The sequence below is a fragment of the Corvus cornix genome, chromosome 3 (genome assembly GCF_000738735.6).
Source record: "Corvus cornix cornix isolate S_Up_H32 chromosome 3, ASM73873v5, whole genome shotgun sequence".
Taxonomy (NCBI): Eukaryota; Metazoa; Chordata; class Aves; order Passeriformes; family Corvidae; genus Corvus; species Corvus cornix.
This window is the reverse complement of record NC_047056.1, coordinates 48,039,104-48,056,421: the sequence shown is the minus strand read 5'-3', so window position 1 is coordinate 48,056,421 and position 17,318 is coordinate 48,039,104. Positions and strand designations below refer to the sequence as shown.

Here is a 17,318-nt window from a genome sequence, read left to right as displayed (position 1 = left end):
GTTTTGCCATATTACCATCTTTTTATTTGCCTTTTTCTCAATACATTGTGCTTCTGTTTCCCTTTTTATTGTACTTATTCCACATACGCCTCTCACTCCCATTCTCTAAATCAGAGGTCTTTTGGAAACTCTGAAAAAAATGGGAAACACCTTCTTTTTAGACACTGACTGAGCACCTGTATCTATTCAAGGAAGTACAGCATGATAGCACCGTTATGCATTGTTCTGAAGTTGGGAAAAATGAAACATTTGTGATCATTGTTCAATTAATTTTCAATTAGGTAGTGAATCAAAAGAAGTAAATTCCTAGTTTCAATGTGGTTTTTTCTTCTGGTTGCTTTTATTTGGTTTTGATCATAGTTTTTACAATTTTCCAACATTTTGAAGTCCAGCATGGTGTAGAATTTAATGAACTCTGATCCCACAAGGAGAAAATGGAGACAATGGAGAGGCCATGTTTTGTTTACTTTGCAGAGTTAAAAATTCTCCTCTCAAGCAGTCTCCAGGCTACCAAATCGAGCTCGTTATCCAGCTGGTGTGGGTGAGTGGAGAGCCTCCTCAACAGATAACCAGCTTAGCCGTCAACTCAGCGTATGGCCTGTAAGTATATTCTACACAGTTTTTTCATTATTCTGTCAAAGTGGTTTAAAATTGAGTCTGTGTGTGTGTTCACAGCAACATAGAGGTAATCAGTTTCTTGTGCTTATGAGAGAATTCCTTTTGGTCATGGCAGATACCGATGATGCTAAGAGCAGAAGCAAATCAGCATCATTCTTCCTCACCTGGCACTGTACAGCCAAGAATGTCATTTAAAGCTCTGTCAGATAGGGTGGCAAGTACAATGACAGTGGTCTGTTCTACTCAGTGCCATGTTTTTACAAGAGAACAATTAAACAATATTGCACTCTAAAATAGTAATTTATAAACACGTGCAATCTAGGATAATTCATAAAAATTAGGAAGTATTAAATGCTGAACTGCAAAAAATACTTATATGAAACATTACCAACATTTAATTAGCATTGTCTTTCACTTCTCTTTTTCCAGAGTAGTTTTTGGAAACTGTAATGGTATTGCCATGGTCGATTACCTCCAGAAGACAGTGCTCTTGAATCTAGGCACTATTGAACTGTATGGCTCCAATGATCCGTATCGCAGGGAGCCACGATCTCCCCGAAAAACTCGGCAACCCTCTGGAGGTGAGTAACCCAAAGCATATTTTATGCTCAGGAGAAAGGCACAATTGGTCATCTATTCTGGTGTATATTCTTTGAATACAAACATGCTTTTCTTCACTGTGGTTTTCTCCTTTCTTCTTGATCTATCGCTAATGTCACTAATGCAGCTTTGTTAACTCATCTTTCCTTAAAAATTGTTGCTTAGAGGAATCTACTGATGCTTGATATCATTACTTATTTTTCTGTGTAATGTATGTTTTAAGAAAAAATATAAATTTACAATGGTTTTATGCAGTTTACAGCAATTTAACACAGCATGAAGAAGTATCCTGATATTTCTTATAAAGCTAGTACCCATATGACATGTTTGTATAAATCCATTAATGTTTCCAGATAGCCTGAGTGTTTGCTGAGATCTTTTGGCTTCCTGTTTTAAAATTTTACTAGAAATTTCCCTGATGAGCTAAATCATATTATGTTGTTAATACTGTTATGTTATGCTTTAGAGGAAACCTTTGATTTAAATGAACAAAATAAATTTCTACATACAAACTAGTAAAATAAATCTCTCTTTGAAAAAGAAAAAAAGGACTTAGATTTAAAACTATGCTGAAGAGTGTTCTTTTTCAGCTGAAAAGGAAAGTAGCTTTTCAATCAAAATGCAAAGCTTTTTGTTACCGAAAGGAAAATTTAGTATTCTAAAATTTTCTTCTCCCAAATGTGTCATGGATACTCCTAAGTTATTTCAGAAAACAGCTTCAGACATAATAATAATAATTATTATTATTATAATGTGTCATTGCTACCCTAGATGATTGTTTTTCAATAGGAAATAAACTGTTCAAAATACTCCTTCCTCGTGATTGAGTGTTAATTCCTTTAAGAGATCCAGAATAAAGTCCTTATAAGTTCTTCGGGTAATATTTTATACAAATTGAAATGGATGTTCTAGGAGGTATTTTAGTAAATGGTTTGAAAAAGGTCCAGTTAATACCAGTCAGCTTATTTCAACTGATGAAATGGATCTAAAAATCATTAATAGAGAACAGAGCATACACAGTTGGTATCCTGTCAGATAAAGTACTTTCTTGTATGAAATAAACTTTGAGAGAAAGAAATAGCTTTACTGTTTGGCTGTGTTAATTTGTCCTGGGAGTAAAGGGCTTAGATTGTGCCTCATGTGTTTAGATTACAAACTGCCTTTTGGAGCTTTAAACATCACTTGCCTTTGTTTTCCTAACTTTTGTTATTTTAATCCAATAAATTGGATCCACATAACTGTGTTTCAGCTGTGTCTCTAAGATGTTCATGATGAAAGTCCTTTTTGCTCATGAATAGAGCTTTTATACGAAGTCATACTTTTTTCATAACTTCTAACACTAACAATCTGCATGGCAAAAGCATTTTAATAACCTGGTTGTACAAGTTACTTGGCTGGCTTTTCTGTCTCAAATGTACTGTTAGTGTCTCCGTCTTTCCTTTTCTCATTGCTTCATGAAGGTATGCTGACTGTGGCTTCTTGCATGTGCGGCCTTTCTAACTTATATTCAGAGTCTGTGAAAAAGCTTCGCACCTCTTATATAAGTAAGTCATCTCATGGCATTCAAATATTTTTTCAACATCTGAAGTTGATTTTTTTGTTTTGTTCACTCAGCGCAATTATTTTTCTTAGTCCTTTTTAAGTAATTATTGTATTTGTAGAAACCGATTTCAATCCGTCATGCATCCATTGTATTTCTTGTTTGTGATAACTTTAAAAGAAATTTAAAGGAAAAAAGCGACCATAATAGTCTCTGTATTTTGTGGTTTTAAATAAGTAAATCTCAAAATCAAAAGGAGATTCTGTCTCAGAATTTACTGATGTTTATAGAGCTAAGATCTTACTTACAAATTTAGTGTTGTTTTACTAGTAACTTTCCTTGCTTGGTTCCCATTCTGACAGAAAAAGCATCAGAACTCCACAGTTAGATTATTAGTAGCAATGATAAGAATAAACATTGTGATTACACAGAGATTTTTCTTCTAAAAGTGAAAAGTTCTACAAAAATGTTGTTTATAGGGTTTAACAGTGGAGGTGTTTGTGTACTGTACTGCTCTGTAAGCAGTTTTGAAGTTCAGGTATCTGTGTGAGGAAGGTAACCCATCACAATCATGAATTACTTGAGAGAGTCTGACTTACTACGTCATTCACAGCATCCAAGAACCTGGAGAATGTAAAGCTTATTTTTTAAAAGCTTTGTTCCTTTTCTTAGGATGTCACTTTTCTCCAGCCCTCAGGCAGAGGTAGGTAATCTCACCCCTTTTTTAAATGAAGTAGAGTAGATTAAGCTACTGAAAAAATGGAGTTTAAAAAAGAAACCAAACAAACTTGAAATTGTGGTCCAAGTCTTAGTTCTGCCGTTTCTTTTTCCCCAACAAGAAAAAGGAAATGCATCTCAGAGGACAGTCTCAACTGCCAAATACTGCTTTCTCTATAGTCTTTTCTCCTCTAGTGTCAAGGCAGAAAGGGAGCTAGGCATAAAAGAAATGCCCCCACCTTAACATGATACAGAACCGAAAAACAGGATCTGGCACTGATTGGTTATTGTTTTGAAGAAAAGAAAAAGATGGGTAGAAATCCCAAAACTAGTTTCAGAAACCAAATAAAGCTAAATTTACCTGGACTATTTTATTTAGGTATAAGTTTAAACAAGTTTTGTAGCCAAGAGTTAATTTCTTAATGGTGTAATTCTTTTTCTGTTTACCATCCTGACAGTATCTTGGTTAACTTGGAGCTACAGTCGTTTTAAAAACTGAAAATAATTTCTTTAGTTATGATTTAACATTTCTCATTATTTGTAGTTATTTCAGTATATGTGTTGCCCAGACTTCAATAATTACTTCATTAATTTTCCACAAATGATAAGTCTGTTACATTTAAGCACTACCCTTTGATTTATTTATAGGATTGGAACTATATGAGAATCAGAAAACTTGGATTTTGCATTCTCACTTTCTTGGACATTCCCTGTCTGCATTTAGGGTTCTCAAAAATGCAAGGAGCTTATGCTTCCTTGATTTTACTTTGAAATATGTGACTTCATTGAATCTTTATCTTGAAAACATTTCTATTTTAATACTTCAAAATTATTTTTTATATGAATAAGATATTTTCAATGGCTATACAACTAATAATCTTTAGGAAGTACTGGTACTTAATATCGAAATCTTCCTAGAAAAAGTGCTTTTCTATCTAATGTGGTTGGTTTAGAAAATTCCTATTCTTTGAGACAACAGCAGTGTATGTAAGGGAAAAAAAAAAATCATACTAGCTTATACGTGCATTCAGGCAGCATGCAACAGAGCAGCATATTGCTATTGTACATTCAACCACTTCCAAAAAAGGCAGGAAGGATTGGTCCTTCCTTGTTAAAAACCCTGATATTCTGTACGTTTCAGCATAAAATGTCAATTCAATCAATCATGAGTATCTGCTAACATACTTAGGATTTAGTAAATGGTATGTCCTTAGTCAAACAATTGAAAATTTGCAAAGGCATCTTTTAAAAAATTTCATAGAGTAAGAGTTACGTATCTCCTAAAATATGAATGGAAATGCAAGATTTTTTTCCCTTCTCTTGTGTTGCAAGAATATGATGTATTTCTCTGTCATCTTATTTTTTCTACTCAGAAAAGAAATTCAGATTCCCGTCTTAAAGCAGCATCTATTTAGAGACAAGGCTCTCTACACTAGCTAGACTGTAAACTGTCATTTCAGGCTAGCTCTACAGATACAAGCTCCCAGTTGGGATCGTGTTTTGGAATTTATCAGTGATTCGTACCAGGTATACTACTCACATGTTTTGGGTGGCAATTTATAGTTTGTGAAGCATGCAGTATATGTGTTTTGTTAAGGCCTGCTAGACAGTGTCATCAGGTGCTTGTCAAGGTTAAAAACAAAATCAACTTTTGCCTTCAGACTCTAATAGTGAGGGGGAGGGTGTAGAAAATCAATTTGGCCATGTGCCCAAAGACATGAAATGTGTAAGTAAAAGCTTTATAGTGTGATGAAAACTATACACGGTGGAGGCTTACACTGTTAGGAGACCTTTGCTTGATATACTCTTTGCCAAATAAGACAGGAGCCATTAAATCAGTACTGATAAAAAATTGAGACAGGTTATCACTTCATGATGAAACACCAAAACTTATATAGCTGATATTTTTTTTCCTGCTTAGTTCCACAAGTTCTCAGAGGACATGAATTGTAACTCATTTTTTGCAAATTACTCTTGGTGAGAGTTACAAGATTTTATGTGACTTTTTGATTAGTGCAAATAGTACAACTCTTTAAAAGTCATTATTTCTTAGTTCTGCCAGAGGCAGTTTAGGTTTCTGACAAAACTGAAGCAGTTCTGACATGCATGTGACTTTTAAAAATTTTTATTTTACATCAAAAAGCTTTTTGACAGTAATTTATGAGTCATTCAAAAAGTGGGATTGAGTCAAACTGGAAGAAAATACTTGGAACTCTTCTGGAGTTGCTTGGTCATGTTCTTTTCTCCATCCCCTTTCATGAACTATTTAAATTTTTAACTTAAATGTCATGAGACTGACATCAGCCAAGGCTGAAACTGTATCAGAAAGTTTGATTGTTAGGTTTGGGTTGGTTTTGGGTTGTTTTTTTTTTTTTGACTCTGTTTTTCAGGTTAATTGTTTTTAATTCTAACTTTTACATCTTCATGTCAAGTTAGTTTTAGTTGTAATTTTTAATTGGGCTGTTTTCCAGTCAAGTTGTAGGTTCTTCTGAGATACGTCTGCTTGTGCAAAAAAACTGACAAAAGTCTCGTGAAACTTTATACATCAGTTAATTTCAGCTTTAATTTTAGGGAGTTTTTAATGCAGCATGGTAATGATGTCTTCAATGACATTATTTGATTTTTGGTAATTTGGAGGGTTTTCAGATTTCTTGCTTCTGGAGTTCACAGAGATAAACTAAAAGCTTATTAGGTCACTTGTACTTATATTGGTGTTATAGAAGGTTATAGTTTCTGTAGTTCTGAAACAGAAACTCCTGGATCAGTTTGCTTTCGTAGTTCATAGCAATTTGCATGGATGCCTGAAACAAGCCTGAAACAAGCCTGAAACTAGAGAATTTTTCCAGGACAGCTGTCTTGCTGTCTATCAGTGCTTCTATCAGGGTACTTGGGGTTTTCAGATGAAGAGCAATAGAGATTGTCTTGCGAGTTTCTTCAGCTTGGTCATGGGCAGACACTCCTAGTTCACAGACTTAAATCATTCTTGTTATACTCTGCTTGGTTTAATTACTAATATAATCATAGCTAAAATTACTTTTCAATTATTCCTGTTCCTTTTCTCTCCTAAGTAATAGCAGTAATGGCTATGAATAGATTTCCAAGGTTTACATGCCCTAATGATTACCATAATGCACACATATTATTAATTAAGATGTATATTAATCAAATTATAGCCTTGAGAGTTCCTACAAAGCATTCAAGTATGCAGGTGTAGGACTTCATTCTTGGCTAAAGACTATTCCTGTCAATTCATGAATTTTCATAGGAGAACTAGTACAAGAAGTTAAACTCACCCCTTGAAGGTAAAGAATTAATCTTTATGGAAAAGAGGAAATTGTGATCCTGAGCTGCATGTTTGGATTTGGTTGGTTTGGCCCCTGAAGGGAAAACTTCTAAGAGCACAGTATGGGTTTATCCTCCCAGCACTGCTACTATCTAAAACTTGTATTGCTTGTTGTCAAAGCAACATCAGGATTTTTAAAAAATCTTTTTACACAATCCAGTCTAGTTCAAAACATTTAGTCTCCCATGCCTGTTTAAAACTCCAGTTTAAAACTATGATTATCCCATTGTGTTCATTGATTCCTGGCAGATGACTAAATAAATTGCTTTTTTCTTTCTCCTGTGTAGTGGAAAGATACAGCTTCCACCTGGAGTTTCGTTTGACATTTTAGGACTTAAATTTGTTCCAGTACTGTTAAATGTAGGGTTAACAAAGCCTTAAGGTCATTGGACAATTCTAGTCATTGAGTTTTGGGGTTTAAGCTATATATGCTCTTAGTAACCTTAAAAAAGACTATTTTGGATAAATGAAACTGTTAAAACCACATACTTTCAATGCGTTCCATATTGATATTGTAGTTCAGGAGAACCTTTTTCCCTTTAAACAATTAACTTCTGGTTTAGTGTTTGGAAATTTTAAAGCTTTGATGGAGTAGAGCTGTTCTTTGATTTTTGTTTGTTGACAGATATGTACAGATGCACTTGTGAGTGTGTAGTGTACAGTTGTATAGGCAGGCTTTCCATGTTATACCTTTCTTGTCTTAGCCATTACCCTTACACATCTCAAACATTTTCAGTATTGGAAATATTTGTGTGCATGCAAACCCCTTTAATTTTAACAAATATTTCTTAGCTATTACTGTATTGTTCAGTATTACATGCTTGTTTGCCTTAGTATCACATCATAGAATTTCTGAAGGAAAGCTTCATGATAGGAACCTGAAGATGCATTACTAACTTTAAAATATCAACAAAATGCACTTCTCTTAATTGTGGGCAGTCTTGACAGAAATTCCTTGTATACTTTTAGTTTGTGCAATGGAATAATATTTAGGGCCATTTTGAGGCAGCTTCCATCTTTTGCATCTGATTGTGTATGACTAGGTTTTACTTCCTTTACTGGAATGAAAGGAATTAGCTTTGAGGTGTTACCATACTGCGCTTATTCAAATTGATCAGATTTGATGATGTAAGAAATTTTGTGTGATTCCTCCATGGAAGGAAGAACACATATGTAAACACCCTAAGACCTGAATTCTCTTAGTGAGTTTTTCTGGAAAATCACCTTGGCAATACAAACTGGTAAATAGAAAGCATATCACTGTAGCAGTGGGAAGGTAGTTTGAAAAATGGCACTGTAGTTTCACACATCATAGGTTTGTAATCGTCAATACCCTCTTTTATCTGATTTTCTTTTGCAATTACAATTTTAATATAACTCGTAATTTTTTTCCAAAACAAATTATGTTTGTGCTATATATATATGTAGCATGTAAATAATTAACTGTTCTGATAAGTCTGTCTAGCTTAAAATGTAGTGGTTCACACTGAAATGTATTGAGAGAGTGTATTTTGCAATGAAAACTTTAGTAGGAAGAAGTGATTCTACAGTTACTGTGGGTAATGTCAAAAAAAGTAATATGTAACAGCAATTCTATCACAACTGGCTTGTTGGTCTTTAATAAGAAATTGCATTCCTGACTGCATTGGAAGTAAAAATAAAACAGCAACTGTATTTATAATACACTGGTTTTGTGTTTCAGCAGGTCTTTGTGATATTAATGAAGGTACAGTGGTGCCGGAAGACCGTTGCAAGTCGCCCACGTCAGGTAATCATAACTTTCTCTGGTCTTCAGCTTCTTATTTTCGCAGAAGATGGCATGCATTAAGTTAACACTTACTAGTTAAGTAATTATATAAAACCTGTTGTCCTCTCACAAACTGTTTGAGCTTGTCATAAATTTTGCTGTGTTGCACAACTGCATTTTTAAAACAAGGCTGACTTAAGAGATGCAATAGGAATATTTCATAAAGATGATTGAAGAGAGATATAAGCTGAAATATTTATGCCTCAGGGGACATACTGCACAGTGGAATTTTGAAGCATTGACAAGAGATGCACAGATTCCTGTAATAGTTCATGTAATTGTGTTTTGTGTTCTTCAAAAGTGGTAGAGATTATTTCTGAGCAAGTTTACTTCTGCTTCCTTGTAAGTGGCAACTTAAAATTTTTCTGTGGAATCAGAGGTCTTCAGAAACTGGCATCCTCAAAGAGTAGGAGTTCCCTACTTAATACTCCTCCTACTGCACCTGGGTTTTTTGTTTCTTTTTTTTTTTCTGTTGCCACTGCTGTATGTGAATATTTTAAATGAAACCTTCAAGATTTATTATTTTAATATTGGCTAGTTGAAGCTATAACCATGTAAATACTTAATAATGCATGTCAGTGCATAGTATTAGAGTTTATTAGTATTAGAGAATAGTTTTTGTAGTAGCTAAAAATTGTCACTTATCTTTATTTATTGCTCTGAAAACTTCTAAAGATGTCACTTTGTTTCATTCAAAACTACTCAAGGTTAAAGGACTCAACTGCAGATTTAAATGAAGCATGTGAAATAGTATGTAGTTTAAAATGCTAATCAAGATGGGTGTCTAAAGATAGATTCCTTTTCTATTGTAGCCTGTATCTTTCAAAGCCAAGTTGAAAGCCTAACCAAAACATTGTGTTTGGAGCTCTAGTAGAAATTTTAACATAAATTTTAATTTTTGATCTGAAAATTGTCTTCTGATGTTCATTTTAAATTGTGCAAAACACTCCTCTAGATGAATCAATGTCATTTTCATTTTCATTAGCTCTTTCTTTGGGTAAATTTGATTTATTTATAATTAAAGCAAAACCTGGCTGTGAATTTTAATTAAAAGTCTTACCTGAAGATGTGATTTCATGACGAACCTTTTTTGCTAAGCACTGGCATGCTGAAGCCGTCAACTTCAGTATAGTTCATAATGAAAGCATTTTTTATGGTGTTGAGAATAAAGTGCATGTTTCCTATTTCATTTTTACATATTGAGACCAGTGCCTGCAAACAATTTGCCATGCATTGCTGCAGTTGCAGTAAATCCTTTCTCTGTCAAGGTTCAGCAGAGTTATCAATCTCACTAAGGTATTTGAATTTGACCCACTTAGAAAGTCTGGGCTACATCTAGTTTCTGGTACATTGCTATAAAATGTGTTCAATGAACAGATAATGAATCATAACCTTTAATGTGTATCCTTTTTTCCCCTTGCTCCAGCATCACCCAAATGTCAGCCCAAACAACTTTTGTATCGCTTAAACTTAAAACATTGCATAGTTTAAATAAGAGGGTTTCATAATTGGGTGTTGAAGTAGAGTAAAACTCAATTCATCACTTCCCCAACAGTGCAATGAAGGCAAGTCCAAAGATGAAAATTAATGTTTATGGAAAACTCCTAAGTTTAACAGTTGGCTTCCCCTACCTTCCTCCTGCTTGTTTGAGTTGTGTGAGCTGAAGCAGGTTGAAAAATAATGTCTAAAGTACCAAAAACAGTGAATGAACAAAAGATGGAGGAAGGATTTAACTGTAAGATAGAAACTTCTAGTAGTGAGATTGGACTGTGCCTTGCTTCCCTCGATTTTGTCCTCTGCTCTCAGTGAATGAGATGAAGTTTATGGTAGGCTTCTCAATTTTTCCTTTGAAAAAGATCTTGAGGCACCACCCTGGTATGGAAATCATTTGTTGATGTTTGTGAAGAGAGAACTGCAATTTCTTAGGTTTGGTTTTAAGTTTATATCTTTTCTGGGCAAAAGCACAAGACTGGAAAGAAGCTTGAAAGTGGCATTTAGCTTTCAGAGGTAAGAAAGGACCTTTTTGAGAGATTTGCTGCAGAGTATTGGCAAGCTTGAGAAGCAGGATGGAGGCTAAATTTAAGGAAACATTTTGCAGTCTAGAGGCTTTCTAGTTAAGAGGAAAATACACAAACAGAAAATGTTCGCATGTTACTAGCTCTAAGATTAGAGGATGGGATTGGCAGTTGAATGCCTTATTGGCTTTCATTGTTACAATATGATCTGTAAAAGAGACCAGTCATCATTTGGACTGAAGTCTGCATTTGCTCAAATCCACCTTTCCATGTCCAGGTAAGGAGAAGTGGAAGGTAACTTAGACTTCCTCCAGTGGGTGGTTACATAGATGAAAGGACTGTGAAAGGGACTACTTGTCTATGCAAGTTGGGAGAGTATTCTACAGTTTCAGTAACACAGAACTATAGAAATACTGTGAAAATGCAGGAGGAATAATCTTATCTCCTGCTTTTTCTGTAGAAGTCAAGTGGTAATAGGCTTAGACTCTGGGAGCGTTTATCTGACCTAAAACATTGTACAGCATTTAAACTGCCAAGTTTTTGTCTTCAGGAGTGCCAAAATGCTTGTGTTCTATTCTGGTTTTACACTTCCACAACATAAAATCTAATTAAATTTGAAAATTTTTAGATTAGTTCTGTTTTAATTTCCTGACAATGTTTTAATTTCATGACAATGATAAGCCTGAAGCTGTGGTCTGTTACCACCATCAGTTTTTCAGGGTTGGCATACAGAAAAATCCAGGTGGCAGCATTGACTCAGAGTTGTCTGCAGAGTAGTTGAAGTCCAACAGTGATTTACTGCATTGGAAAAAAAAAACCGAAACAGATTTATAGAACTTGTGTTTATTGTTACAGCTGTGTTTTGTGAATCATAGCTTAGGCTAATCTTTGTGTCTGGAGCAATGATCAGTAGAGCCATTTAGTTATTCAGTGTAAACATTTGTTCAATGAGGGAATTATTTCTAGCAATAAACTCACTGCAATGTGCAGCGCTGTACTTTGCTTTATAATTTCTGTGGCTAATCCCAATATGGTAGAATTCTGTCATGCCAAAGTAATTTGTATTTTATAATATCTAGTACAGCTACAGAGAATACCAATATCAGTATTTGATATTTTCTTTGTGTCTTTGTTAAACTCAGAGCTTGTATATTATATTGTATAATATATGTATACATATATTGTATAATATATGGATTAATATACATTGATTTTTGTGTCAAAGATACATCCCCTTCATTCATATCAAGTGTATATCCATTTCATTCTGTCTCTACTTGTAGGTTCTGGTTCACCAAACAATTCTGATGATGAACAAAAAATGAATAATTTTATAGAAAAGGGTACAGTATTTTTCTTTTCTTTAGTCTTAATTTTTCTTTAGTTCATCTTTTGATACACCTAGATTGATTGATTTTTTTTTTTTTTTTATTAAAATATTATTTACAGTGAAGACCAAAAGCAGAAAGTTTTCCAAGATGGTAACCAATGACATAGGTAGGAACTAGCAAAATTCTACTCTTTCTAATCCAGTGCCTTACTCTATGCAGCACTAACCCAGCAGCAAAAATAAAGGCAAAATAACAGTCAAATTTCAATGCATTAAATTATTAATTTTTTAATTCTTTATGCTAATTGGTAATTCAGTGGGCTGCTTCTGTACTAAATACACTGGGCACAATAATTTAAAAAAATCAAGGATATTGGTGATTTAAATTCTCTGATTTTACAATTGCACTTCTCTGTTTTTTTGGATGGATGAAATTCTAATACACAGTAAGAGTTCAGTCTATGCAAGTCACAACATGATTCCACTACTTTTGCAAAGGCGTGCTGGTTTTGGGAACATATGGCTGATACCATTTCTTTTTTATACATTGTATTCATAGCCATATGGTCAGATTTTTATAAGACTGTGGTCAAGAAAGAGGTACTATGGTGCTTTCATTTATTCATCTGAAACAGTACTGGCTTGTATATATCAGTATATTCCACTGCTGTTTCAGAACTCTACTTTTGTGCATCCAACAGTGACACAATACCCTACCAGCTCTAGACTTGTGTCTTAACAATTTGGCAACAAAATTGCCTTGGGATATGTTGTATGCAGGTAGATTGAACCCTTTCATGACTGGAATGGAAAAAAACTCTGCTTCTGATGACTGGGTCATTAAATAAATGAAGGCAAGAGGCTGTATGATTTAGCTTTGGGAAAGGAGCTCTTCTTCCTTAACTGGGATATGGTTACTTTCATTTCAGAATCACTTTGTTAATGGTTCATTTTGTTTTTATTTAGGAAATTAGTATATCATTGTAGGATGATTTCATTTTATCTCTTCAGTCAGTTTAGGTTGAAATTATATAGTAAAGCTATTTGCTAAGCTACTATTTCATAGGTTGTGTGGAACCATAGGTTAAGACTAGGGAGGAAGAGATTTCTTTTCCTGAAGTCTCCCTTTGGTTTTTCTGTTTGGCAGTTTAAGTTTTATCCTAAAATATTAATCCCTTTCATCACAATTCAGTATTTGAGACAAAGAATCATTCAAAATTCAGTGAGACAAATAGGAGTATGACAAAGTTATCCTTGAAATTTGATGTACAGAATGAGAAAGTACTGTACAAAGGGCATATTCTTGCTCTGTGCTGAGACCTTGCAGTGGTATCAGAAATGGCAGGGAAAATGAATTTTGAGGCAGCAAAATCTGAATATCAGTCAAGAAAGCAAATGACTGTTAATAATATGTGAATTCATCTGTAATTAAAAAGAAATTGCTGTCTTTTACATAAGCATTAATATGTTCCCCTAAAGGAAATTCAGGGTAACTAGAACCAGGTCTATGTTCAGGTCTTCTAATGAGAAAAACAACACCTAGTCTTGTACATGTTATATCAGTGTCCATTGAGGTAATGTTTCCCTTTTGTATATTTTGAACATAAGACACACTCTCTTGTGCAAAACACATGGAAAATTTGATTGACTGTGACCGCCTTTTTTTTTTCCCACTTCTTTTCGAAGAGTTAGTGTTAGAGCATTAATAAAGTATGCTAATGAGGATTCTATAGAGCCATTCACATCTGTTTCAGCTTGAAGCCTTTCAACTAGAAGTATTAGGAATGTTTTTCACAGCTAAAAAAAGCAAAACATTTATTTATAAGCAATGCGTTCTTCTGGGTGTAAGTTATACTGTGATTTGTGTAATTTGCACCGTTTATTGGAAGCTTAAAGATAATTATTTATTTTGCATTTTCCTAGTTTTGAGTGGTTTGCTGTGCACTGAATGTGGTTGTTTCACTGCCATGTTTTCTATACCTTATCTGGCATGCTTATTCTAGCTCTTTCTGAACTTACATGCTAAGCTCATTCACATAAATAAAACACCTCTTCTGTCTTAATAGTTGCATGTTTTTGCTTTTCATTGTTTTAAACTGAATTGACAACCAAATGTGAATGGACAATGAGTTTTGTAAAATATGTCACTGTCATTAACATTGCCATGTTGTGTGAAACAAATTTTTTGCCATCAGCTGTGTTCTCAAGGATGAATTTGATGTATATGGCATGGTAATAGCTCTCTTCACTGACACATAGGGCAGTCAGTTCAGGTTCTTTCCATATTTTTTTTCAATGTGTGAAATACAACCTGCTAAATGTGGTGCGAAACAGAATTAGAATAATTTACATTGTTAACTTGAGTTGCTGTTAATATCATTCCTGTGTTTGTCACATGGGAACAGGGAGCAAGGGAATACTGCTAGCAAAGTGTGAAGTAATTTCATTTCAGTTATAGGGCTGCAAGGTGTTAACATCACACACACAATCATAAATATTGTCAATTTAATCACTGTATTGAAACTCGTGTAGAGCATTGTTATTTCTACAGATTTATGTAATTAGTGACAATAACAAACAAGGTTTCTCTGATTGGTGAGAGGATCAAAAAAACATGTAAAACTGAAACAATAGCCCTAGTAAAACAATATGCAAATGCTTCATGCACCAGCATTTCGATCAGTTGGTCTGGTTTGTTGTTTTCTTCTAAATACTCAACTGCAAATGCTCTGTCCTAAGGAATGGATAGTAAATCAAGTTAAAGCCCTGTTGTGAATGTGTTGCTTTTGGGTCATCTTTCCCTTTTATTTGCATCAAAGATGAACCTTGAAAAAATTATAGTTAATTGTTACCTTGGAAATACTGAGATACTTAATTTAACTAACCATTTCTAGAGATTTGAGAAATTTCTAGGTGGCCATTATTGAATCCAGCCCATTCTCTTATGAATTTCACATATTTGAAAGTATAAACAATATTCTGTGAAGCAATATGCAGAAGTATAGTAAACGTAGATGAATTTACAGAAGAAAGAATTGGCAGGAAGTACTTAATTTCTAAGGCTGTGTCATTTTTGTAGAAAGACATTGGGATCCAACTTCAGTGGAAGCAAAATCTCCAGTTGTTTTACTCATAATTTGGTTAGTTAAGTATTTGGCATGAAGAGATACAGATGATTAAATATTATAGGTACAAATTGTGTTGGAAGTTAAGATGCAACAACCATTTCTGGAAAAATCTTTAGTAAAGGTGCCTGCAAAATATGATCGATTTTAAGACTTTTATAACTGTTCTAGAAGCACACACGTCAAATACTTCTCAGGAAAATTGGTCTTATTTTTTTTCTGCACTTTATAAATTTAAAAATAATTGCAAACAGTATTAGTAGACAGACTTAAGCAGAGTAGATTTAATTCCAAACTTTTATAATCCCTGCTCTTAGTACTGACAGAGGTTTCTCACATTTGTTACATTCTAAGTGTATACCTAAATTTTTCAAACACTGCTAAAATAATTGACCGTTAATACCTTTTTCATGGAATCAAATTTTATGATGTTCATAGTAAGTTCTCATTTGCCCTAATGTCAAAGAGAGTTTCTTTCAATGTGTTTTTAATACTTTGATCTAATTTTGGACGTATCCAAGTACGTACTTTCTCACAGTATTTTGTGAAATGGTTTTATTATTCTCATGTGAATTTTAGAGATTTCAACATTTGTTAATGGGTAATGTAAATATTTCACTTTGTGTAGTTGTCAAATATATAATATTTTGGGAGCTTTGGTATCTCTAAAAAATTCTAAATTGCTTAGTTATTTCTCATGTGATATTATATGAAATAGACTTCATAAGTTGTTCTCTTGGTTGTCAAAGCTCCAAGACACATCTCCTTTATAATCTTTAGAATTTTATTTTAAAATAAAAGGAATGGAGGAGAAATTACTGTACAGCTTTCAAACCAATTTGCTATACATTTTAAGGTATATACCAGCTCAGGATAACCCACTGCAAATGAAATGTTACTTCTAAGTCACAGCTTCCTACTGAGAGTTCAGTCGTGTCTCAGCCTTCAGGTTTTGTTTATTGAATTGAAGGTTGTTCCTGCTATACTGACACATAACATGTTACAGAAAGGCAGTCTTTCATATTTTAACACCTGCCTTCCCAAGCCTGACCTGTGAGAAATCTCCAAGAATCCTTGGGTTTGGACAGTTCTTCGATATGATTCTTAATTATATATATTGACAGAATGTGTGTGACCACCTGTGTATTACTCTAGGTTTTCTAATTTAGAGAAATATTAAATGTAGGTCTAAACCCAGGCAAAACAGTCAGTGTTGCCTCAAGCAGCAGTGTGCCAGGAGGAGCACAGCAGCTCCCTGATCTCTTTGTCCTTGTCTCGCACCAGTCTTGGCTGTAAATGCTGCAGCAACCACCACCCCCAAGAGAGATATTGAACTCTGATATGACAGCTACTACTTGAAGTCAGCCACGTGCAGCAGGAGCAGTCAGCATCACCTCTGCCCTGTTGTGCAGCTGGAGTGAAAAGCCTGACATTGAATGCTCTCTCTGTAGATCTCCATCCTGTATCTTCCATTTTTCTGATTTGTATCTTTTGCTTTGTACAAGGTGTCCAGCATGTTGCTGGTTTTCATCTGAGGCATAAAAAAACTGAATTTATAAAAAATTGTAAAACTTAAGCAAATGTGAATACAAGGAGGGGTTTTTTTATGCAGAGTAATGTTAGTTAAAAAGGGCTTAGCTGATGAAATATTCCTGTTTTCTTACTGAATGTTTAGGCTGTTTTTTCTTTAAACACAAGATGGCACCATTGCTGTTGGAATAGGTTCTTTCTTCTCATTCACAGTTGAATTATTGCGGTTTCTGACACATTAACATGTGTTTTGAAATGTTGGGGGTTTTTTGCATAGCACAGTAATTCACAATTTCCAGTAATGATATCCTTTTTAACAATTCATGTATCCTCTTGTCCTATTAATGAGGCATATATGTTGAAAATTGCCTGACAAATTTGTTTTATCTTACCAGCCTTGTTCACACAGCTGGCCTGCCACTAAGGAACAAAAAGCTAAAACTGGATCAGCTCTCAGAATCCAACACACTTGCCTGTACTTGCTATTACCTGTTATATTATCTGTTACCTAGGGGTTTTTTTTTTTTTTGGTCAGTTTTCTTCCAGTTGTTAAGATTGTGCTGAATGTTTCTATTTGAAAAGCCAAGAGTGACTGTACTGGTTTTCAATTAGTTAAATAGGTTAAGGTATTTACACATGGTGAAAGCTGTTAAAAGCCAAAAATAGCTGCAGTTATTTTCTGTGTATATAATC

General features: G+C 34.2%; 1 protein-coding gene across 13 annotated transcripts in view; it reads left to right on the top strand.

The window, feature by feature from the left end:
* STXBP5 (syntaxin binding protein 5) overlaps window positions 1-17,318 on the top strand; it is a 102,952-nt gene that overhangs the window by 70,349 nt on the left and 15,285 nt on the right. For 2 of the 13 annotated variants that reach the window (XM_039568501.1, XM_039568503.1), the window contains 6 exons: window positions 475-600; window positions 1,048-1,199; window positions 2,679-2,762; window positions 8,521-8,586; window positions 11,924-11,983; window positions 12,090-12,137. In XM_039568501.1, the coding sequence (XP_039424435.1) occupies window positions 475-600; window positions 1,048-1,199; window positions 2,679-2,762; window positions 8,521-8,586; window positions 11,924-11,983; window positions 12,090-12,137 (536 nt within the window). The remainder of the gene's footprint in view (window positions 1-474; window positions 601-1,047; window positions 1,200-2,678; window positions 2,763-8,520; window positions 8,587-11,923; window positions 11,984-12,089; window positions 12,138-17,318) is intronic. The other 11 variants (XM_039568508.1, XM_039568506.1, XM_039568509.1 and 8 more) reach the window with 7 other exon arrangements.